We start from the raw sequence: 25,473 nt of genomic DNA on the forward strand, positions 1-25,473 counted from the left end.
GGTTAAAAAATATAGAAGCTCCTGCATTCGTCCGAAGATATTAACACGAATAAAATAGAAAAGGTTGGAGCCATCATTTCGTTATAGTTATAACTTGCGCCGCTAGTCCAACGGTTTCATTACGCGTAATTCACTATAGGCTATAGTTAAACTATTCTCTCTCTTTCTCTCTTTATTATTTTGTTCAAGTTCTCCATAATTTCTAATTGTTATAGGGTCGACAAAATTCATCATTCACTAGACGACGAAAGGAATGAATGCAAAAAAACAAAATAAAATAAAAATAAGAAGGGGAAAAGGAAGAGGGGGAAAAAGTTTTGTGTTCACTCCCTCTCTCTCTCTCTCTCTCTCTCTCTTTCTCTCTTTCTCTCTTACACACACTGCAGAAGGAATCACTGTAATTTCCGTTTCGGAATCGTGGCCGGGTACGAGTGGGTATAAATTTTCGTTCGGTCGCGCAACGATCTTGATCTTTGAGGTCGCGAGCACGCGACAATCGTGTCCGGCGTGCATCCCAGCGTGACGCCTCGGCAACTCCGTTCACCCTTCTCCATCTCTTTGCACGCGAACCACCCACGTCGTATCTCACTTCTTTCCATTTCTCTCCCTATTCTCTTATTTCCCTATGTACTAGGGCGCCAACTTGGCTGGCCAGAACAATTCCAGATAGATTTTAATTCCTTGCTTTTTCGTTTCAATGATGAGTTTCATTGTTTTCACTGTGTAGATCTTTTTATTTCTAACACGCAAGTTTTGGCAAACTTTGAGGATGAATAACCAATAAGTATAATAAGTATTTTCGGTGTCTCTCTCGCGTTTCGTGGTCGAGTCTCCTAACGGTTTTTGAATTAATAATTATTGCTAGCACGGCACGCACACACACACACACACACACACACACACCACACACACACACACACACACACACACACACAAATACATTGTTCAAAGCAAAGAAAAAAAGAGAGGAAAAGAGATAAAGGGGGAATTGTCTTGCACGTTCCTTCCTCGCCTTCCTCTCTTTACGAGGATACCAAAGAAAGATAGGGTACGGTAAAACAGAGAGAGAGAGAGAGAGATAAAGACTGAGAATAGAAGAGAGTAAGGGTGAGATGCAAGAGGGTTTTCTCGAGTTTGCGAAGACAACAGCTGCGCGTCCACTGAAATATTAAGGGGTTCTATGCGAGAGGTAGGTCCTACGGACAACCCTTTGGGTGGCTTGTAATCGATGAGATAGTACGTCATCGGTATGGTTCCTCGAACCCTCTCTTACACTTACACTCGAAGTTCTAAGCCGTTACATATGCTTGAATGCATCTACCTTGTCTTTGCTAAGCATACCATGTATTTACGTAATATAGGTGGTGTATATGGAAGAATGCACGCGCGTGCTGCATCTAACGTACGAACGTATATGTAATACGTAATACTATGCACACGAGCCGCAAACTCTCCTAATGGTGTAGAAACGTGGTTGTCAAATGACTCGACAGAAAAGAAGTAGTTAGCATACTTCTTACGCTACCCTTAAAAGCGTAATTCGAGAAATTATGAAAAGTTTCGCCGTAAGAAGGTAAAGTAGAGAAAAGGAAGAGGAAAGTGGTCTATAACAGGTAGAAGCTAACTTGACGAGCTTTCATTCGATGCTTAGTAAAGAGTTTTAATGCTATAGTCAAAGAAACTAATCCCCTCACGGTCGATGTACTTTTCCTCGTGTGATCAACGCACAATACAAGCCGATTCTACAACCACGTTAAGGAAATAGAAAAAAAAGAAGAAGAAAAGGAAAATGAAGAATTCGAAATCTATTACTTATTCATATTTTCAACGATATCATCTTCTAGTTGAAGAAATAATGTGCTTTCATTTCTTTTCTTCTCTACCCCTACCTTCTTTTTCATTTGCAAAACAGTAAGTTCGACATCTTCGTTTCATCCCTTTCTTTTTTTTCTTCCTTTTCGTTTCTTTTTGTTTTCAAAGGGGTGGGTCAGAAGCACGAAATTAGCGATCGCAATTAGTCTGCGGGCTGAAAAGAAGCAGCCTGTGGCGAAAAGAATAAGAGACTTGGTTGTTTCGTGACTGGCAACGAAATGCACATTTTCTTCCTTCCTCCACTCCCTCTCTTCCTTGCCCCTTCTCCCGGAGGCTAAGCAAGAAGTAAGACAACGACCAGTACATTGTTCTCTCCCCATTTCGCGAGACTCCTCTTCTCTTCCTTCCTTTCTTCTTTATCATTCTCTTCTTCTTCTTCTTCTTCTTCTTCTTCTTCTTTTTTCTCTTTGCAAAAATGTGCTCGAGCATTCTCTTTCCTTTTTTCCCTCCCTCCTCTTCGTTCTCCTCCATCGTACGTGGAACTAACGCGTGGGTTCCTTTTTCCCCCAAGGGCGACATAAACCCAGAGACAAATTGCTACGTGTGTTTACGTTAAATCGGTAAAGCGCCTTCTCCTCGCATAGTTACCACCATTCTCCTTTTATTTCGTTGTCCTAGACGGGATAGTCAAGGTGTGAGTCTATATTTGAATGCATTCAAGAAAGCCAAAATGCATACACAACTCAAGTATCGACGTAGATTGAAATACATTTACATAATTTGAAACGTATCACCTATTAAATTGTCCCAAAAGTTTATTTCCTTTTTCTTATTTTAGACATTTTTTATGCAGAATATTTTTATTTTTGAAGTGAAAACTTCTTTAGAATGAGGATGATTTGAAAAAATGAGACGTGGCGATGTATTGGGGGATGTAGTGCAGCGATATAGTGGGGCAATGAAACGGCCACGATACTAAGTAAGAAGATAAAAACAGATAAACATGTAGGATTGAGCCTACAAGAGAATAAGACATTTATACAGTTTCTTCTATTCTCGGTCTCGTCTTTATGCGCTGTTTCGTAGTCCCCACTCCTGGCTACTAAGCTTTGTATATGTGTTTTTGGTGCGACTGCATACTACGAAGCGTTGACTCATATCATCTCGATACTAAACCTGAAAGTATGTAGGAGCAATATAAGGGTAAAAGAATAAACAGAAATAAGCGCGTAGGCGACAAAAAAATAAGGTACAAACGAACCGACGGTCGAAATAAAGAAAGAAGGTGTGTAATCTGCTTCGTAAGTGTTAAGTTGTGTAAATCTGTGAGAGTCTGGAAAGTTCTTGAACGATACCGATCCTTTGTTTATTGCATCAGACGGGACGTTTTTGAAAATTTGAGAACCTCTTGAAGATGGATATAAAGAAGCGGGTATTGAGTTGTCATGAGTAGTCGCCAGTCAGCAATCGTCATCAGTCGTTTTTCGTTGTCATTCAGTTGAAAAAGTTCAGTTGCGTATATCGATTGTTATCATAAAATTGTGAAGCCTTTATTGTATCATTTATAATATCTATTTTAAATATATTTTATCAGTAGTATTAAACTGGGTGTACGTTAACCTTGGGCCTCTACACTAAACCCAATTCTACATGTATATATATTAGGGTGGGTCAAAAAAATCAATTATTTTTTTTTTCAAGTGCCACGGAAAAATAGGTTGCTAGACACCTTAAAACAATTCTCACCAAATATGAGCTCTTAATTTTAATAGGAAGATCCTCCGCATCGCAGTTTTTTATTTTTTTTTTCAGTTTAATAGATTTAAATTCATACCTCATTATTAATTGATTGTACAACAAAATGTTCTAGACGAATTTTGTAGGAAATTTAATGCTCTACAAAAAAGGTATCTTATATATTTTTTCCGTAAACCTCACCATTGGAATGATATTGAAGATTTAAGTTTGATTATTTTAAGACAAATTTAATTTTTGTTTATGAATTTCATAACTCGACAATAAATGACTATTAAAATGTGCACAATACAAATTTTTGTAGGAAATTAACTGCTCTATAAAAATGGTGTCTTATGTTTTGGCGATTAAATTAAGCGTTCAAAAGATATTCATCATCAAACTTTCATGTGTACTGATCTTATTAGTTTATACTGATAGATATAAGTGTACTGATTAGATATTCGAAAAATTTCAATTTAATTAATAAATTTTGAGAAAATTTACACGAATTTTAGTTTTTATCAACGAACAATGGATTTGTCCCTTCTAAGAAAGAATTGGATGGTCTTCGACAACTTTGTATTGACAAAATCATACGGCAGATCAAAGAGCTCAAAAAGTTTCAATTATCAAACAAAAGACTTCTTCCTTATTTCCGGTTCGGGAATATTCGAGAGATTTGACACACACACTCGTATTCTTACCGCTCACGTACTCACATTCATATCCATATCGCTGCGTGCACTCACACTCATATTCATATCGCAATATATTCTTACAAATCTTTCACGTTTATCAACTGTTTTCACACACACCAACACTCGCACTCTTCGTCTTTCTCTCCCCCTTCCGTATATATATATATATATATATATATATTTTTTTTTTTTCTATCTATTGCTATCGCATTCGGCATTCTATTTTAATTGATACAATGTGGAAAGTGATAGTTTTTGTCAGCTATCCTCATCCCAAGATCATACCGGTGCCCTTTGATATATATGGTAACAATATTATAATAAATAAATCCTACAATTATTTTACTCTTGAAACTGTGCATTCGTCTCAATCTCTCGAAACTTAGTTTTTTTAAGGATTCACTTCTAACACGTGTGATCTACACACATACTTTCTTTAATTTTTATTTAATAAAATACAAAATATTTTATATGTAAAAATTCCTTAAAAACAAATGCAATAAATTGGAGTGATTTAATTTTATAAGAAAAACTTGTGTTCGTTTAAAACAACTTACGAAATTAATTTTATGCAATATTTTTAACACGTTAAGCGCCACGCTGAATTTCTTTGCCGTTCCGTTCAAACCACAGTAAGCCGTCAGGCGGACCCTAAATTACATTAATGTTTTTAAGTAATATATTCTTTTCCTTGAAGCATTGACCAAAAAAAAACCGATATCGCATTATTTAAATTTTCAGTCTGACAAGTACGCAAGGACCGAACACGCGCCGCGATAGAAAAATGGAAAGGCTTGCGCTGGTATCTAGTAACCGGCGTGGCACTTAACGTGTTAACTACAGGACATGTAACTGGATACTATTTTCAAAAATATATCTTTTAATCGTTTTCGAAATTATATATGTTTATAGAGTAATTAACTTATTATAAGTAATATTAGAATGGTAGGTAAATTTGTTAGTATAAATATTAGCTTACCTATGCGTATTCAGTTATTATTCACAAGGATGCTATTCATTATCTTAAGCAAGACATCGGAACAGGAACATGGAGAGATTTTCTTCGTCTAGACGTACGTCTCTAGAAGTAAGCGAAGCCAAGGGGGTGGAAACGACGCCATAGCAGTTTGTAAACAGTCGGAAAGCGTGTTTGAGTGCTTCACTCCTTAGTTGTGTCCACCAAATCGTGTAGCGGTTCCTATCCTTCAAATCAAATCGAATTTGGTTTAATGAACATCATACTTCCGGATCTTGCGAGTTTGAAGTTACTTCAACTATTGTTATAATTATTATCATATATTCTAAACGAATCATAAATTCTCGTTAATTTGTTATTCGATTTTTATTTAATCAAATATTTGTTGCATTTCATTTCGTTGACTTTTGATTCTAATATTTATTGTTTATTTTTATATTCTAGTGTCTACAAATAAATTCAACCGGTCAGTCTCATCCAGATTTTCCACTTGTGTCTGAAACGTTAATTTAACGCCAAAACGTCGATACGACACAACATTGTTATTTTATAAAATCCTACTATATCAGCCTACCTATACCTGCCTACCTATCCGCACACCCCGTTATGATTGGTTTCATGAAACGAATTGAGAACGATCGTAAAAATGATGTAGCACGCAACGTGTCGTATTAAAACGCACGTAGTCCCGGCTACGTGTATTGCTAATTTCGATTGGGACAGTCGATAAGTTTTTAATGATTTTGCTAAAAGTTGAATTCACTTTTTCTACTGAGCCCCTCGTGCAACAAAAAAAAGAGGAAAAAATGAAAAAAGAAATGAATGCGATAACTGCGACGATGATAACGGATAGGAAAAGTTTCGTTGACAGGAATGGAATAATCGATCATCCGATTCGTTATTAATTTTCTTTTTTTTCTTTCCTATCTTTTTTATTTTTATTTTTTATCATAAGATAAGAGTTATAGAATGTCATAGGAAGATCATTTTATATCGAGTTACCGCAAAGTTCGATCTAGTACTAGTACCTACCCCCAAACGGATAGATGTAGGTATCTTTGATTTATTGACCTAAGAAGAATCGAAAATCGTACTAGGACGAAGATCTTTTGTAGTAAGAGACATGGAAGTTAATGTGCTTGTGTGGTTTGTTTACACGAAGAATCAAAGAGGTATCGGTTTCCTGAAGGTGTAACCAACCGATTCGAAAGCTAGTTTACCGTTACACCCTTCGTTTCTTCAACCGTAAGGCTAGAAGCCCGCCGACTCGAGAACGCTTCTAACGTCGTTGCCGCGGTTGGATCCGATTTCACGTTAGAACGAATCCTTGGTGATCGACCGTCAGAAATCCCATACGTTCCCGCGAGGATCTTCTTCTCTTTATTTTTTATTTTCTTATGATATCTTTTCATTCTTGATGAACGCCTTATTAATCTTAGTTCTATCTGAGATGCAAATGTAGACTTACGATTAATTAATTCAATAATTTAAGAAAAATCTTCAATTTTTAGATTGGTGACACATTTTCTTGTTAAATATCAATTCTCTATAATCCGATAGGTTTTATAATTAGTAAAAATCTATCGAAGAAACTTTAGCACACCATCGTCATTTACGGTACGTTAAACTTGCGTTTCCGGGCGAGCAGTACATCGGATAACCGTAATGTCTTGAACATCCATAAATCATCTGAGCGATACTCTATATTGGATTCGCTAACGTCGCACGGTGATAAATCAAAGACGAAGTAATAGAATTTGCTAAGTTCCGATCAGAAGATGTGCTTAAGAAGGAATCGAGCGAGAATATAGAAAAATAATATCGTCGTTCGCAAAAATATAACACATACCTCTTTCTTAAAAGGATCCTAAAAGTATGAATAAAATAAAATAAAATACACACAAATTGTGAGAGGATGATCGGAAAACAAATCTCTGTAGAAAGAAAAATTTCGAAAGAAATTTAAAAATAGAGAAGAGAGGAGAGAATAAGAAAGAAAGAGGTGAGAATGTGTTTTGCGAAAAAATATCGTTATCTCGAATCTACGATCGTTCCTTTTCTATCCCTTTCCCTTATCCAGGAAGGAGAGATGGTATTCGCGGAAGAAAGCGCAGCCTCCGTTGGCGGCACGGTTACCACCACCAACCACCTCTATTCTTAAGTATTACTACTACTACTACTACTACTACTACTACTACTATTACTACTACTACTACTACTACTACTACTACTACTACTACTACTACTACTGCTACTACCACGACCATTATCACTACCACCATCATAACCACTAGCATTTATATTACCACCACCTAAAAGCAAGAGCAGAGTAGTAATGGCACAAGCACCACCAGCACCACCACCGACAGCAGCCGCACCAGCACCACCAGTAATGGCAGCAGTAGTAGCAGCAACACCAGCAACACTACCACCCTCGACGACAAGGGGATGAAGAAGAGCGTCGGTATCGAAGTGAGACGTGTATATATGTATATATAGAGGTGCGCGCACGTCGGCAAGTTCAGTCGTCCAGCGCGTGCCGACCCGCGAGCATCGTGTCGCAACCAACCCTTTCTTTTACGAATCCCTCGTCTTTCCTTCGTTCTCGATCTCGTTCGAACGCTTATTCCCTCTACGCTGCTCCGCTCCCCTCCTTTACTCTCTTTTTTCTCTTTTCATACTCTTCCTTTCTTTTTTTTTTTATTCTTTCTTTCTCTCTTTTTACTTTCACCCTGAAAGGACCAACAGCCTTTTTTTTCTTTTTAAAACCGGTCACGTGTCATTATCCTCCCTTCTTTTAGGTGCCACCTCATTCGGAGTGGAAGTGCCGGCTCGAGTGCTATTAACGATTCCACTTTGAATTAGTCATGTAAAATCATTCCTCGAGCGTACTTTGTATTCCGAAACTTTTGTTACATATTTTTTTAATATTTTTTAATATATATAAATATATGTATATATTTCTTTTTTTTTAATGTTTTGAATTCATTTAATGAAAAATAAATGCGTGGATCGTCGTACCATCGTCGATCCACAAAAATGGTTATCGAAGATTACGGAGAAGAATCGTCGATAAAAATTCTCCGATTCGTGGATCGTGATAACGATAGAAGATATCAAATCATTTAAATGTAACCGTGGAAACAAGTATGACGGGTGAAGGAACACGAGGAAACTCCTGAGTACGCCGGAAACACGCGTATTCGATCGAAGGAGGACTTATGTAATCTGTAGAGCGTGACGACTTTGGGGTGGAAAGTTAAGTGAAATGTGAGTCGAGGATGGAGTTAAGGATCAGTATACTGCTCTTGGCGTTACTTCGTCTATCGAGCACATTGGAAAGTAAGAAACTTTGCTTATTGAAAAATCCATTTGTTTCTGACAACTTTTATTTAACTAATCAAAATTCTTGACTATTTTTATCTCTATAATTTTGTTCTTTCGTCTACTCTAATGAGATCAAATAAGATCTATTTCTTTGTTTTCTTTTTTATTTCGAAATAAATTTCCGATAAGAGTTGAAGGAATCGTTTCTTCTAAGCTGAAAAGAAAACGAAAATTCATATAAGGCAAATGCCAAGAATAGGGTCCGAACACAATATCGAGATTACTACCTCTAAGCGGGCTATTTTATTCCCCCCTTCCCCATTCAACAAAGAACACCAGTAACATCGAGTATTCACAACGATAAACGATCGGACGTAGACCAAAAGTTTCCCGAAGTAAAGCCACCACTCATTTTATATCCCTCGTTAAAAGAACTCCTTCAGAATTGTGATATCTAGATAGATAGATGGATTATACACTATTGCAGATATAATAGAACAAAAATATGAATTATCTTATCGTTTAGATACAATTTTATTCATAAATCAATTCGAATTATTTGGTTATACATATATGACGTAATCGTGGACTTAATTTTTAGTTTGTTTTGAAAATATTTTCTATCATAGGTACGCAAGACGAAGGAGACGGGGAGGAAGAAGACGATGAAAATTATGCAGTGGATGATTATGGTGATGATTACGACGACTATGAGACCGCTACGATATCAAGCGACACCGATTTTATTGCCGGAGGCCCGCTACCGATCTTCTTGGTGGAACCTGTTCGTTCTTTCGTCGTCAAAGGGAAACCGGCAACTCTTCATTGCCGTGCTGCTCACGCTCTTGAAGTAATATTTTTGTGAAACCTTTGCCGCAAGCTTTAGAAGAAAAGTACACTGTTCTTTCGGTCGTTTTGTTCGTCCTACAAAAAGAAAAAAAATCCACTAAAGATTACTCTCGAGTTCCATGTATTCTCAAGAGAAAATGTCTTATTTATAATTTACCAAACCTTCTCGTTAAGTCCTCTTTATATTCATACGCGAGAAACGAGTACTTATTCAAAAGCTCTTGTCGTCATCGTCGTCACTTTAATTGAATACTCGTGTTCTATTTTTCATAGAAAAAGAAAAAAATTTCGTATTAGCATAACATTAGGAAAACTTCGTCGAGTGACCTGAAAATCTTTTCTTCTTTTATTTTTTTTTCTCGCAAAAAAAAACTCCGAGCATAGAAATCACACGTTGGTCTAAATACCAAGAACGCTGTGTGTGCGGTACACAACTGACCTGTGTGAATGGGGAGAGAAAAATAGTAGGAAAAAAAAAGAAGTAGTGGTAAGATCTTTTTTCGAGATTCCGGAGTAATTATTCGCGTGTAAAAAAGGAAAAAAAGAAGGAAGGAAAAGTCACGAATGAGAAAATTGTTTTGTGCCTGTGTATGCGAGGAAAGAAAATCGGCACAACAGTTTGTAACGTTTCAAAAAGAAATGATTAAGTACTTACTTATTCGCATTCCCCCTTTTTTTTCCTGGCTACATTTTCGCAGGTGTACTTTCGTTGCAACGGCGAACGGGCTGAGCACTCGCAGCAGCAGGATTTTGTAGACCCTCGTACCGGAACGAGGGTCGTCGAGGTTGAGTTGAACGTGACGAGGAACGAGGTCGAGGAGTACTTTGGATCGAAGAAGTTCAAGTGCGAGTGCGTCGCTTGGTCGGGATCAGGTCAGATTAAAGGGCAGTCCGCCACGGTTGAGGTCGCCTGTAAGTAGAGGGAATCCCTTCTCTTCTCTTTTCTTTCTCCCTCACTCTTTGATGCTCATCCAAATCCTTATCTTCTTTTTCTCTTCTCCTTCGATCCATCTGGAATGTTCATTTATGCGACTGGCAGAATCTCTTAGTTTCACAATTCCTACCACTACCGTGATAATTTTCGAAAAGAAGATTTAAGTGTCCACTTCTTTGTCCTCTTCGAATCTTCTTCCTTCAGTTGAATTAAGAAAGGTAAAATAAAAGAAAGAAAAAGACAAAGAAGTAATAGTATAATAAAAACGTCAAGCTGAACAATTTCATTTTTACTAAATCGTATATACAGATAAATGCAGGATACCGAGGGTGATAATTAAATGTTTTCACGGGATATCGCAAGAGAACGGTATTTTTCGTAGAAATGAAAAGACATTGTCAGGGATTTAACCTCTTAAAATAAAAAGCTCGGCAGTGCCTCGAGTGTACTTTTAAAGCATGCCTTTAATGCTCGACTACGGCTCGGCCTGTTCCTTCTGGACGCGAAAGAATGCCACCGCAGGGCAGGTGATATTACTAAAGCTCACTATTTCTTCCTTCTTTCATATTCTCTCTACCTCTCTCTTTCTCTCTCTCTTTTTACCACCGTTCATTTCCTTCCAAGGCTTTTTTACACGTGTGCGTGGCTTTGATCATACCTGTGTTCTACCATACTAGACTATCATCATTTTCGTCTTATCGTTCCTCGTTGTCTTAGACTAGACTCATCGTCCACGTGAGAATTCTTTTTTTCTTCTACCACGAGCGAACTTATGTGAAAAGAACAAAACTGTTTCATCAAATTTCTTTAATAAATTTTTTTCTTCTCTTTCTCCACTAGATAGACAGACGGAGAGAACAATATATTACGAAATTAGATTGAATACCACAAAGCGGTAGGCTTTCGAAGTACAAAGTATCAAATGCCGTTATAACTTTCGTTTCTGTATGTAACCAAATGAAGTTACATTATATTTTCATCTTTCACACTTTACATTTCATTAGCTTCGTGAAAGGTCCTATCGAGCTCACATTTGTAATATCATCAAAGGTTTTTTATCTATAAAACGATTAGCCTTAGATATTCTAAATGCAAGACTTAATTTAAACTTCATTTTTAACTTGCAGAACGAAAAGAGAAAGAGAAAGTTATCCATGTTGTAGAAAATCGTATTGTAGCAACTAGTGTCTCGATTCCGTCGATAAAACGTAACTTCATTAACTCGATTAGCGTGCACCCGATCCTCGTGCAGGGATTTTCGAGATACTAGACACGAAATTTACTCACTCTCTCTCTTTCCCTCTCTCTCTCTCTCTCTCTTTCTCTCTCTTTCTCTCTCTCTCTTTCTCTCTCTTTCTCTCTCTCTCACTCTCTCTCTCTTTAGTAAGCTTCTCTCTCTCTCTCACTCTCTCTCTCTTTAGTAAGCTTCTCTCTTCGAACGAGGGTCAGTCGAGATGACAGAAGGAAAGAGAAGGAGAGGAGAGAGTGAGAAGTGGTGTAAAGGGAGTACTTGTCCATGCTCTGTTGTGTTTTCATTTGATATTCGGTGATGAATAAACCGTCTCCCCAAAATCTAATCGATATTCCATCGCAAATGAAACAGAAGTGTTTGGCGTACCGATCGACTACCGGATGCGTGCTGTTTGATACAAAAAGTGAACGTGGTTGGATCCTCCAATCATTTATTTCTTTTTAAAAATTTTTATTATTATTTTTATTTTTTTTTATTATTCTAGTACATTTCGTTTCCTTTGGCAGAAATGAAGTATAAATAAAATACATTCCACGATATACATCCGAATTTTCGGGTAAAAAGAAAAATTCAATTCATTTTTCCAATTTAGATGTTTTACTGGCATTTTACGAAACTCTCGAATGTGTGCATCGAATTGGGATGCGGCAAATGAAATCATTGTTTACGATAAATAGAAACCTCGTTTGTACTTTAGAAATCGTACAGTACGCGATAAATCGTGTACGTGAACGAGTATATATGTAGTAGTTGATGCGTTGTAATACGTTTCCGGAATAACTTAAGAAGTATTAATTAATCATCTTAAGTAATATTATTTTTCACGCAAATACAACTCGATCTTATAGCTTAATATTTTACTGCTAACAATAGAAATAGTAAGATTAAAAAAAAAGAAAAATAATAATAAGGAAGACAGAATAAAAGAAAAAGAAGAAGGAGGAAATATCGAGGTACCCTGAGTTTATGAAAAATTTTTTCAGGTTTAACCAAGCAAAAAACTAACTAGCGTTGTTAGATTCTCGTAGAGAACGAATTCGCTCGCGTTCTTGACGAGAACGAATATGAATACCCATCGTGGCAGTCCCTCCTCAGTCCTCCCTATATTCGCGAACGGCCTCAGGTACGGCAAATAATACTATAGCAGTGGTATAGCTCGCCGAACGAATGGCCACCGGTAGTACACACGCACAGCTCGTACAAATCTTTCTCTGCCTTTCCAGCCTGCATAGTAGTAACGATGAGAGACGGAGGGAGAGAAAAAGGGGAGTTTTCAACTAGTCTATGAAAGCTCTTTTGCATTTATACGCACGCCCTAATATCGCAGAGTGCCCCTCTTTCCTCATCTCACCCTTTTCCGATTTCTCTTTCCCTCTCTCTCTCTCTCTCTCTCTCTCTCTCTCTCTTTCTCGCTCTCTGTTTCTTTCACTTTCGATCCTTGTCATTCAGTTGTATCGAGCTCCCGTAGCTCACAATTTCAACAAATATTAAAAGAACCCACGGGATATCTCCCAATGCAGACCTCAAGAAACATTTCCTCTCACCGCCATATTCGCTGTCCGTCGAAGCCGGTCGTAATGCGGAATTACGATGTACGCCACCCTTGGGAATACCACCACCCAAGGTCTATTGGCTGAGAAACGGACTACCTTTCGAGACAATCTCCGGTTTACCTTCTACCTCCGACATGAGTCCCAACGAAGTGTCACCTGCTAGTTTCGTGCAGACAACTGAAGGATATCTACGCCTAGGAGAAGCTGAACTCAGACATCAAGGGAATTATTCTTGCGTGGCGGAAAATCTAGCAGCACGTAGAGTCAGTGAGCCTGCAGTACTCACGATTTACGGTAAGTGAATTTGATTAGAATATTAGAGTTTTTTTTTTCCTTAATTTATTTTCATTACTTAATTGTGTTCCCAGTGAACGGAGGGTGGTCCTCCTGGTCTGGTTGGTCGGAATGTAGTACGAGATGTGGTAGAGGTGTACAAAAGAGAACTCGAACTTGCACGAATCCAACAGCCATCAACGGTGGACAAACCTGTTCTGGACCAGCCACACAAAGATTCGAATGCAATCCCTCTTGTCCTGGTAGGTGACAAAGTGAGGAACTTTGGTACTTAATAAATTGCGTCAACCGCAATCAGATTAAACGTAGTACTTGCGCTTGGTCGAAGTGGTGTGGGTAAAATCAACGGGAATTCTATTCCATGAGTTTCTACGTGCGTTGAACAGTAAAATGAGAAGAAAGGCCCTTTTATTTCATTTCGTTAGGCTCCCTCCGACTCTCGCTTGACAAAAATCACACAGATGCGTTCTCTTTCCCTTTCTCTTTCCCTTTCTCTTTCTCTTTTTCTCATTCTCTTGATTTCTTTATTTCGCCTCTTTCGCGCCCACAAATCCGATGATCTCGTCGCGTTCAAGCTCCTAATCGAGACTTTTCGTTTACCCGTTATTTGAAGCGGTCGATGGCAGATGGTCAAGCTGGTCCTCGTGGTCTGCATGCGGTCCCGATTGTTCGAGAGTAAGGAGGAGATCCTGCAACGACCCCCTACCGAGCGATAGTGGTCGGCCCTGTCAAGGCAAGGACGTCATCGTCGAATCCTGTACTACGGACCGATGTAACGGTGAGTTCCAACTGAGTTTAACTTTTCTCTCATTCTCTCATCTCTTCTCTTCCTCATTGTTCTTTACACTCGAGCAACCTTTCACGATTTTGCTTCGTGACAGCGATTTCTACAGTATCCTACATAGTTCCTAGTCGTGAGAAGAAGCTAACAAGATTTCAGTGACGCGTCAATAATTTGTTCTCTTTTTGGAACGTTTAAACAGCTACGTTGATAATAGTCTCTTCCTTTACTTTCTTACAAGCAGCGCTTGGACACGACGGGCCGAGAGTCTTCAAGGAAGGTAAATAATATCGTATTCTACAAAGGAACAAAATATCTAACTGAATTGTTCTATTTCATTCATTTTTGTTTTTTACCCATAAACTAAGTATTAAGCGTAATCGAAGACCATGGAAAAATATTTATTTCAGCAACAAGGGCGGTCGATCACAGGAACATTTTTGCCTTATGGATCACGCTCAGTCTCGCGGCAATAATCTTAGCTTTAACCACGATCTTCATGGTTCGTTTGATGCGCCGTAAAGAGAGAATAGAAGCTCTTTATAGCGTAGCAAGATTGGACTTTCGTCGACCGGTTGATCTCGCTAAATCCGTTGTCTCGAAGACTGATCGAACCGCTTTGACGGTGGACAAACGTCTCGAACACGTCATCGACGAATCAAACGCTTCTAGATTGCCAAGGTAAAAGCTCTTTCTTATCTTAAACTATCTATCCTTGATCTGCCTTTCATCTATCGTTCAATGAAAAGTATAAATGATGATATCGATAGATCCTGTTCGGAACATCATTACGATATGCCACAATTGTCGCTTCCATCAACGACAAGAGCATCACCCAGTTCATCAGTCACCAGGTCCTCTTGCAGAAATTCTCAGAGAGGAAGAGGTTCGCCTAAATCGATTCAAATAAATTTCCAATTTCTTTACGATTTATATATCACTTTTCTTTTTTTTTTGTTTGTTTTCTATTAATTAGGTTCAACGTGCCAGGTCAATTCGGAGAGTACAAACGAGGATGAAAAAGAGCAGGAAGATGACGAAAGACCAGACGAAGAAGAAAGATCTTCGATCAACGACGAGCATTCAACCGGTTTTGTGGTTAGAGCTAACGTGGACGAACAGGGTGCGCTTTTGGTGGTTCCAGAAGTTAGTGTCTCCATGTCAATTCCCGAAGGTGCCGTACCACGTGGTCGACGTCACAGTTTGCATCTCGCCATCTTAGGAGAAGATTCATTGAGGCCAAAATTACCACCAGGATTAACTTTGCTCTCAGCTGTGATCGCGTGTGGTCCCTCCAACGTTGATCTACTGAAACCAGTGATTTTACAGTTTGAACACTGTGCCGAACTTAGAACTGGAAATTGGGAGTTGAGTCTTTGGTCGACTGACATCGACCTTGAAACTCGTTCAACTAACTCATCTAACGCTTCGACGAATACCAGCCTTTCACCTTCCAGTACAGTTTGGCGTAAGATTTTAACCCTCGGTGGTGAACCAACTAATTTACCTGGACAACCATTTGCTCAACTTGATCACGCAGGAGTATTTCTCGTAACGGAAACACCTTGCGCTTATGCTGTAGCTGGTGAAAATTCGATGGTCGCTCCTGGGTTAGCTGTTAAACGTCTTTGCGTGGCTGTTTTCGTTTCACGTGAACGAGATCGCGTTAGATGTCATATATTGGAGGACACCAAAGCAACTCTCAAACTTATAGCCGAACGAGTAAGCATTATTTTCTTCGTTAGATTGTTATCGATCCTTTGCGATTAATATTTTGGTTGAAGAAAATATAAAATAGAAAATGGTTATTATTTTTTCGACAGGAACATCGTCTTGGTGGTGCGCACATCGATCACAGTACTCTTGAATTTCGTGCGTCAGGTACTTCGCTTCGGGTCGATCTCGAGGATAGAGAAAGCGGTTTTGCCGAGCGTCAAGAAGTGCCATACCGTCGAGTATGGTCATCCTTGAGATCGAGCATTTACCTTTCCTTTAGAATTGAAAAGATCGTTGGCGATATCAGACTTAGTTTCGAATTTCGAGCGTGTCAACGTGGATTTGAAGATCAGGGTTTGCTGTTAAGAATCGATCTTGATCTCGCTAAAAGAGGTAACGTTCTCGCCAAAAAGAATAATGGAAAGGTCGAATCATCTATCATTATGCGGGGAAAAAATTCTACGAGATCTACGGAATCTGTTGTTTCTAGACCATTCAGGTATCGTTTTTTTTGTTCGAATCCACATCGATTTTTTACATTTTTAAGTTTCGATCAATTTTTCTATTCATAGGTTTTCAAAGACTTTGAGAAAGCAACTTTGTCAATGCTTAGATCCTCCTAGCGCTCGAGGAAACGATTGGAGAATGTTAGCTCAAAGATTACAAGTTGATCGGTAAGACAATTATATCCATGTTTACGATTAATTGAAATATTAATTACAAACGAGTTAACAAATTTGTTAAAATTTCATTTCAGGTACGTCGACTACTTTGCAACTAAAGCGAGTCCGACCGAACATATTCTGGATTTATGGGAAGCTAGACATCGCGAAGCCACAGCTCTAGCAGATCTTTTGAACCATTTAAGACTGATGGGTCGCGTCGATGCGGCCAGTGTTCTTGAAAGTCGACTTGGGCCTTGGATTTAAATAAAAAATAAACACTAAAGACAATTATCGAAAGTCACTGCCACTTAAAAAAAAATAAACGTCATTTAATGATTATGTTATCTTGTACATATGACGAATAAAATAATTATTATAAGGTGTCGATGTAGATTCAAAGGTTGTATAGACGGTGATAGTATTTGTACATAAAGTTGGTTTGTAGCAAATATTTACGAGAATTTACATTATTCTTGTTTCCTAATTTTTATAAACTTATGTGTTAAATAAAAATCTCTCTCTTTCTCTGTCGAAGACGACGACAATGAAGATTCAAGAGAAAGAGAGAGAGAGAGAGAGAGATGCCAAACCGCAAGCCTTGGTACGGAAATGTAGTGGGAGAGAGGAAGATCGGAAGTTGCAAATGGCATTCATGGTCCCATGTGCCCAATTTGCACCTGAATACGGAACCGCAGGTAACTACTGGTCCATGGTTTAGGGAAGTTCTACGGAAACTGGTCGAGCTTGCATTTAAGCTGGTATTTAGGTACCATTTGAAGATATCCTCTATCACGGTTCCAAGAGGAAGCATTCAAGGAAGGTTCCTAAGCATCGTGTTCTGGACCATGGATACGTAGGATGCTCGAAACAATGGGCATTATCCGTCTCCACATAGTCGCTAAGAGTTCGAGAATGGGCCGAGGAGAGTTCGAGGAGGTATAGGTATGCAAGTACGAATGGCAAACCAACGTTCCTCCTATTGGTATCTACGAATTCCTTGTCCCTCTTCCTCTCCCTCTCCCATTTCCATTCTGCCACTCTGAATCCTCTTCGCAGGGGAACGTGAAGTGGAAAGAGGAGGTGGACAAACTGAAGGGGAATAGTGCAACGGCATTTAATCACGGGAACCTATTGCTGGTAATTCCATCGGACAATGCCTGTTGACCCGTGTCGCAAGGGTCTCGCTCATTGGTAATGGTCACCAAGCTTGGACCCTTGAACACCTAACTACCACCACATTGTTTCTTCGTTTTTAAATCTTTTACCAATCGCCTCGAAACGATTTAATCGATCGTTGTTTTTCGATGAACGTATGACATCTCTTAGGAAGATTAAAAAATTCAAATAAACTTCATCTCTCGATGAAAGAATTCTGATCGATGACGGGTTTACGAGAGATCGATCGTCTGACGTTTGTTATTCTGAGAGTTTGTAGATGTCAGGACTAATAACAGTATCGCTTTGTTTCTGAGTTCTGAAGTCGTGATCTTTATCCAAGAGAATACCTCGCGCTAAGCTATAAATAGTTTCATCGTTCATCGTTCATCGTTCATTCGTTTACTTTTCTACAGGATGATTCGTCTAAAACGAGACACGGATTTTCGAGTTTTGAGTGACACGTCGTTCGGATGATTAAGTAAGATAATGTATATATGTCTAATAAATTCAATTCTAACGGACCTCTCTGATTCACGATTACATCTTTAATTTAGATTATTATCGTCATTGGTTAATTAGATTTCGTTAATATAGACTCTGTAGAATCTGTCTGTATTTCAAAGATTCTACTAACATCTTTAAACGGAAATTTCATACGACGCAATATTTATAGTCAGAAGCGAGAACTATAAACGTCAGAACGATCGTTTGAAAGTGTCACCATAACGATGCCTCTCGTAGAGTTTACGTCGAACGAACGAAAGGGGTTGCGAGGAAGGGAGACAGAAATAGATAGATATAGGAATAGGGAAACAGAGTGTGTGTGTGAATCGTATATACATAATCCGCGACAGAGTCGCATAAATCGTAGGCCCAGGGCCGTATTAATTTCCCGACTAATCGCGATTGGGATCTACAAGCAATTACAGGAGGGATCAGCCAATCAGATTGCGTCCCAGTGTTTCCGTTAACGCGACGAGTGTGTACGTTCCAGGTCACGCACAAGCGAATAGAGCGCGTTACTAACGTTTGTCGACCCTTCTTGTTCATGATGCGTATAAAACGTCCACACTTAAATGTGGATTTTTATCTAACACTTTTCGAGTATTTTATTTTAAATCAACTTTCTATCAAAAGAAATATCGATCAATGAAAGTCATAATGAATTTCTATTAAATAACAGGGGATAATTTCATTTCTTCGATACTTTCATCGATAACAGATATTAAATAAAGATAAATAAAATATATTTGTTATACTATATTCATTCGTTACTTTTATATCATCATCATAGTAATAATATAATTTAATTAAAATTCTCTTGGAACTAATTAAAAAGCTGAGTAATAATTGGAGATAAATTTGACTGATAAAATGACATTGAAAAATAAAATTAACACGATGTTACTGAAAGAACGTTTGTTCGGATAATAACTTATCGTCGAAATAAGAGAGAGAGAGAGAGAAAGAAAGAGAAAGAATAAAGACTGCTAAGAAAAATGTGAAACATTTTTCCAATAAAAGAGGAAAAAACTTTATAGATTTGGTAACGTAAGAAAGATTGTGAGAGATGTCGAACAAGCACGAGAGGATCTTATCGATCTATAGTACTCCTCTCTATTCGATCTCTCTCTCTCTCTCTCACACACACATACTCTTGAAATTCAATCGCGAGTAGCTTGGAGTGAATTTTTGGAAAGACCTTAGCGAGATGGAATGCTTTCATCAATAACATTGGCGCATCTAGAACGTCGATATTCGTTTTTCAAGGATATTTTTATGGCTCTCCTACATCGATTAATTTGCCTGGTGCGATTTTTCATTTGAAAATACGGCTACATGAACAGTCCATATAACCAATGATCCTTTATTCATCTTTACTTCATACGAGTAACGTCACGCGAAACGATTTTCGATTCTTTCTCTTCTTCGCTCTCTCTTTTATATGTATTTTCATCACATTTTTTTTTTTTTTTAATCAACCTTAACCACTAACGTTATCTATCTAGTATGACATCATAACGATAACGATCATAAAAATAAAAGTTTCAAAAACTAAGTTTCGAGAGAGTGAGACGCCCCCTGCTACCGCCCCCTGCTACCGCCCCCTGCTACCGCCCCCGTTACACCCGCCTCTGTTACTCCCGGAGGTGGCGGACGGATGACGGAGGCGGTAGCGGGGATCGTCTCATTCTCTCGAAACTTAGTTTTTGAAGGTTTCATTTCTAACACGTGTGATCTGCACACATGTTGTTTTTTTTTTCTTGATATGAACGTTAATACAATGGTCATTATCAATATTGCGAGGTAAATGTTCCACCATATTGTCCACTTCGACTGGTACATTAATAATTTGACCATAAATTCCGTATTAGCCATGGATGTGCCTCAACCGTCTAATTTGCATAAATGGAATTCGCGGAGAGACAAGTCTTTCAGAAATTAAATCAAGTGGTGGCAAAGAGACGCAGGTATGTTTTGATATTTAAAACCGTGGTATGTGGACAATATTGGAATAACTTTCTTTTCTATTGATTGGTAACACGTGTTGCACAGTAAAATATCATTAATTGCATTAAAATTTTCAATTATTATATTATACGTAAGAGTTGCATAACCGAACATATTGTTCAAAAATTTGTCGCAAAAAATATCATGGGCAAATTTATTTCTTAGAAATTGTGAATGCGGAATGTCAGGATTTGTAACTTAAGAAACATCTAAAAAAATTAAAAATTAATAATAATATTAACTAAAGAGTCGCCTAACTAGAGAATAATAAAAATTAATGCTTTAAACATGACGTATGTCGATTAGGTATGAGATATATGAGCAATGAAAAATAATGAAGAAATATATTGACTAGAAGATATTTAAATACTGACGATGATCGTTTTCACTGTATTGAACAGTGGATGAATTATTACATGAATTATAAATAATATTCTGCACATTCAATAACACCTTTCTGCGTGCACGAAATGCACGAACACGTTCCTTTGAACTCTTTGGAATCTTCCTTATCGTGTTTTTCTCCTTAATTTCAGACTTTTTGTCTTTGGTTGGTAGCATGTTTTATATTGTTAAATAAATATATATAAAAAAAAATCATGTGTGCAGATCACACGTGTTAGAAGTGAAACCTTAAAAAATTAAGTTTCTAGAGAATCAGACGAATGCAGAGTTTCAAGAGTAAGATAATTGTAGGATTTACTTACTAAAATATTATTACCATATATAATAAAGGTCACCGGTATGATTAGTGAGTGGAGTAGTCGATAAAAAGTACACTTTTCCAAATTTAAGGAATAAAAATGGAATGCTGAATGCGATAGTTATAAATAGACACTAAAATGGTAGGATGTTTATTAAAGGAAATATAATTAGTCAGAAATTAGATAAAAATAAATAATCCTTTTTTTGAAACTCAGGTATAAAATTTTTTTTGTTAGTATGGTATTCTATTTCCCGTTTTCATTCTTGCGCTATATAACAAACATTTTAGGATAGATGAAATAAAGACGTTACGAAAATCATATGGAAAATACTGCTGGACTGAACGAAGGTTCTGGTAAAATTCAATGAAAGATCTAATAAACATATTCTCTAGAAATGTTTTTTCAACTCTGTAGCCTACCACACTTCAAGACCCTTATTATTTATAACATATCTCGTCCTTATTATTTGGACCACAAACTTATCTTTCTAAATACTCTCGTCTAAATAAAGATCTGAACAACGAAAAATCTAAAAAATACATTGAATCGTATCGCTCTCTCAGCTATCGAACTGTGTACACTACGAGTCTCAAATTTCAGCTCCGTGGTAAGATCCACCGATTCACGCTGGGCGTTCAACATCTTAAAAATGTTTTTATTTTATTGAAAAATTAGTATAAGTTTCTTAAATACGCAAATATCACAATTTATAATATAATTTTCATATATGCATGGGTCAGTATATCTCTTTGGATATTTTTCATAAAAAAACATATAAAAATCAAATTTAATAGACATGTTTTGTCTTTATGCATCAAATATATTTTATAAAGAAGCAAAATAAAAATATAACAGTAATTTACTTGCTTTTGAATGGAATTTGTCAGCTGCTCCTCATTAATTCCACAGTATTCTCTAATTCTTTTTCTCTGATGTATCTGGTAATCCTTTTTTTTTTAAATATTTCAGACAATACAATTATTATATATTCTATGTACTTCATAATCATTTATTATAATATTTGCGAAATAAAGAATTTAATACTAATTTTTCAATAAAATAAAAACATTTTTAAATAAAAAAGATATGACACGTTTTGTAAAAAAAAAAAACTATAGGCATGAATATTATCGCATCGATAATAAAGATAATAAATGTAGATCGAATTTCAACAGACCTTCCCTGTTTTTTATAATTCTTTTCTCATGATAAGGAACCGACCTTGGGGTGTAGGAAGCTGACAAAAACTAATATTTTCAAAATTCTATCCATCAAGATGGAATGCTGAATGCGATAGCCATAGATAGAGACGAAAATTGTAGAATATTTGTCAATAGAAAATACGTCGTCCTCTAATCCAAGTAAATATAATATATATTTTTTTGAAGCTCAGGTAGATGAATTTTTTTTCTCTTACACTTTTCACACTTTCTGTGAATGTGAGATATCTTTATCATGGTTAGCATACACAAGTATTTCTTTTTGTGTTGCAACTAATAACTGTAGATGCTGTTAAAAAGGGAACAATTGTGGTCATATTCTTTTTGTTTCATCGGGTTTTGAATTACAACGATTTTAAAATCTATTTCTATTTTCGTTGTTTTATTTCAAAATATTACAAATTTTTAAAAAAATTTATTTTTTATTTTTTTTTCCATATTTGTAAAATAAGTTATATTATTTTATTCTTATTGGAAATATAAAGTAAATAAGGTTTATTTGTTTTTGTAGCGTGTCTAGTTTCTTCTATTTAAAAACTTTTCTATTTTATTGAAAATTTAGTATAAATTTTCTAAATACGCAAACATTATAATTAAAAAACATGTCTTTGGATATTTATAAGAAAAATATTCTAAAATGTTATTTAATTTTTTTTCTCTGATATATCTGATAATCACTTCATTTTTTTTTTTTTTGTAAAATATTGCAGACAATACAATTATTATATTCTATATATTTCATTATTGTTAATTATAATATTTGCGAAATAAATAATAATTTAATATTAATTTTTCGATAAAATAGAAACATTTTTAAATAGAAAAGAAATGACACGTTTAGTAAAATAAAAACAGACCACGCACCTTCTTTCTTTATTTTGACCGTCGGTTCGTTTGGACCTTATACTTTTGTCGCATACCTACGTGCTTATCTCTGTTTATTCTTTTACCTTTCTATCGCTCGTACCTACAAACATTTCGAGTATCGAAAGAATACGTGTCCACGCTTTGTAGTATGCAGTCGCGCACAAACACACACATATAAAACCAGGAGCGATAACTACGAGGCATAGCATAAAGAGGAGACCGAGAATAGGAAAAAACTGTATAGCTATATTCCGTCTCATTCTCTCGCAGGCTAAATCCTATATGTTTGTCTCTCTTTCTCTCGTTATTTAGTCTAGCAGCCGTTTCATAGCTTCGTTACAACATAGCTGCGTTTCTTTACTTTTCAGATCACTCCCATTCTAAAGAAGTTTTCACTTCAAAAAAATAAAGTCCTCTGGCCTAAACGAAAAACTATGATAAGGGGAAAATGAGAGAAATTAAAATGAGAAATAAAACACGTGATCGAACCTAATAGATGGGATAATAAAACCTTATTTATTTGTTACAGAAAAGTTTCCCTTCCTTAAAAACCCTAGTTTATATGTTAGAAATATTAAATAAAAATATAATTGTTAAGGTATGGCTGACAAATAATAACGCAAAGTTAAGATAGAAAAAGTAAGATGTAATATTTATTATAATATACAGTGAAAGAGTAATGTACTGCATAACTAGCCCAGAGCTAGACCGGATACAGACAGAGCGAGGGCGTACCAGTGCCCTGTACGAAGGAACTGTACAGCCCGTAGGAGAAGTAGGGTTAAAGAGTAGGGGAAGCAGAATGAGAAGACATATCGTCTTATATGTACGCTATTCTTAACAATAATGTTGTCCAAGCAAATATAGGACACGTAGCTTACCTTACTTTGACTTCGCCGGTATGCAAATGTAACGACAAAGTCTTATTTTTAATTATAATAATTATAATAATAAAAATAAATAGAAATGATAGTGTGGTACTTAGCCTTCTTTGTCGAATTTCGACAACTCTTAGTCGCTTGTTATAGAATTTCGTCAACCCTTTGTCGCTTGTTTTGTTATTTCTTCACAGATTGTCTTAAATGTATTGTCGAAGACGTCCAATGGAGAAATAGAAAGATTTTTTTTTTGTAACGGACAAAGTACGGTTTAGTTGTTTGTGAAAACCGTTGATGGTTACCATAGCAACGTTCTGACGTTCTGACGAGCTCGCCTTTGTTTTTTACACACACACACACAGCTTAGTAGCCAGGAGTGGAAACCATGAATCAAAGACCGAGAATAGGAAAAGCTGTATAGCTATACTCTGTCTCATTCTCTCGCAGGCTCAATCCTATATGTTTGTTTCTTTTTCTCCTCTTATTTAGTATCGCTTCCGTTTCATAGTCTCCTACCGTTCCGTTACGAAGCCGCCTACCGCTTCGTTACATTTTTTCAAATCACACCCATTCTAAAGAAGTTTTCACTTCAATAAAACAAATAGATATTTGATCTCGCGAATCCGTTCATGCACGTGTATAATACATGTATAATAGAGATATATTGTAAATTCATATTATATATACATGCATACACCTAACACAGAATCGTGCAAAAAGTTTGATCCACGCGGAACTTCCGTCTGTAACGAAATCGTCGACGGCTAGAGTAGGCGGACAAATTTTGTTTTTTTCCTTTCTCTATCTTTTTTTCCACGAGCCAAATTTTTACAACGCTATAGGGGAAGAGGAAAAAAACACCATTTTTAAAAAAAACAAAAAGAAAAATACGTCCGCATAGTTTCAAAACAATTTTACCTTGGGATCTCACGACATCCGTGGCTAAAAGGCAGTAAATTTTGCGCGTGTTTTGTAGGAACGCCTGCGCGCGAGAGTTTTCAACGGTATGTATTATATACTATACACACACACGTATACACAGGCGTACAGTCGTTGCAAAAATCATCGAATTGTTTTAGTAGCTTTATAGAAGAGGTGGAGAAGGACGAGAAGAGGGAGTGGGAGAAGGTAAATGAATCGAGTAGGAGATCATTATTCTATGCTGACGTTAAATCGATACCGGTGGTAAACTACAATTAAGATGCGAACACGTGAGCTCCTATACTACAACATTTCCCGCCCTGTTTTCGGCATTTACATAACAATGCGTAACGTTGATTGATTATTAAACGAGTTAAATTAACGGTAGAAACGAATGTAACGGTACTATTAAACGTAACATACAATTTATTGTTGTAAAATTATTTCTGAAGGACATTATTTGTGAAATTTATCGATAAAGTATTTACTTTTTATACATCTACTTATTTACTCTATATGTGAATTTATGTATGTAAGCAAAGTATGTTAAAATTCGTGTAACAGTAATAAACGACAAGATTACGTAGATACGATGAGATCGGATTAATTTCTGATTT

The 25,473-nt window shown here is 36.8% G+C and overlaps 1 protein-coding gene and 1 long non-coding RNA gene across 3 annotated transcripts in view; one reads left to right on the top strand and one right to left on the bottom strand.

Annotated features, from left to right (window-relative positions):
• Positions 1–7,660, bottom strand: part of LOC149033239 (uncharacterized) — a 62,873-nt gene extending 55,213 nt beyond the window's left edge. For both annotated transcript variants that reach the window (XR_016175975.1, XR_016175974.1), the window contains exons 1-2: positions 7,536–7,660; positions 5,227–5,450 (exon numbers count right to left, since the gene is read on the bottom strand). This is a non-coding gene — a long non-coding RNA (uncharacterized LOC149033239). The remainder of the gene's footprint in view (positions 1–5,226; positions 5,451–7,535) is intronic.
• Positions 7,661–7,748: 88 nt separating this feature from the next.
• On the top strand, positions 7,749–17,045 carry LOC107069601 (netrin receptor UNC5C). Its single transcript, XM_089170450.1, has 13 exons — positions 7,749–8,565; positions 9,180–9,400; positions 10,098–10,311; positions 13,106–13,432; positions 13,507–13,674; positions 14,046–14,210; positions 14,458–14,493; positions 14,624–14,894; positions 14,984–15,099; positions 15,190–15,935; positions 16,037–16,428; positions 16,502–16,603; positions 16,687–17,045. The coding sequence occupies exons 1-13, from the start codon at positions 8,505–8,507 to the stop codon at positions 16,856–16,858; spliced, it is 2,991 nt and encodes a 996-aa protein (XP_089026576.1). The 5' UTR covers positions 7,749–8,504; the 3' UTR covers positions 16,859–17,045.
• Positions 17,046–25,473: the final 8,428 nt, after the last annotated feature.

This window comes from Polistes dominula, unplaced genomic scaffold (assembly GCF_049000335.1).
Source record: "Polistes dominula isolate Pdom_NZ unplaced genomic scaffold, Pdom_raw_medaka contig_15, whole genome shotgun sequence".
NCBI lineage: Eukaryota > Metazoa > Arthropoda > Insecta > Hymenoptera > Vespidae > Polistes > Polistes dominula.

What these genes read in the sequence shown, in the direction of transcription:
- LOC107069601 (XM_089170450.1), top strand. Translation starts at nt 8,505, where the DNA reads ATGGAGTTAAGGATCAGTATACTGCTCTTGGCGTTACTTCGTCTATCG. An exon ending in TGCAGTACTCACGATTTACG is followed by an intron (nt 13,433 to 13,506) that starts GTAAGTGAATTT and finishes TTGTGTTCCCAG; the next exon opens with TGAACGGAGGGTGGTCCTCC. An exon ending in ATGCAATCCCTCTTGTCCTG is followed by an intron (nt 13,675 to 14,045) that starts GTAGGTGACAAA and finishes CGTTATTTGAAG; the next exon opens with CGGTCGATGGCAGATGGTCA.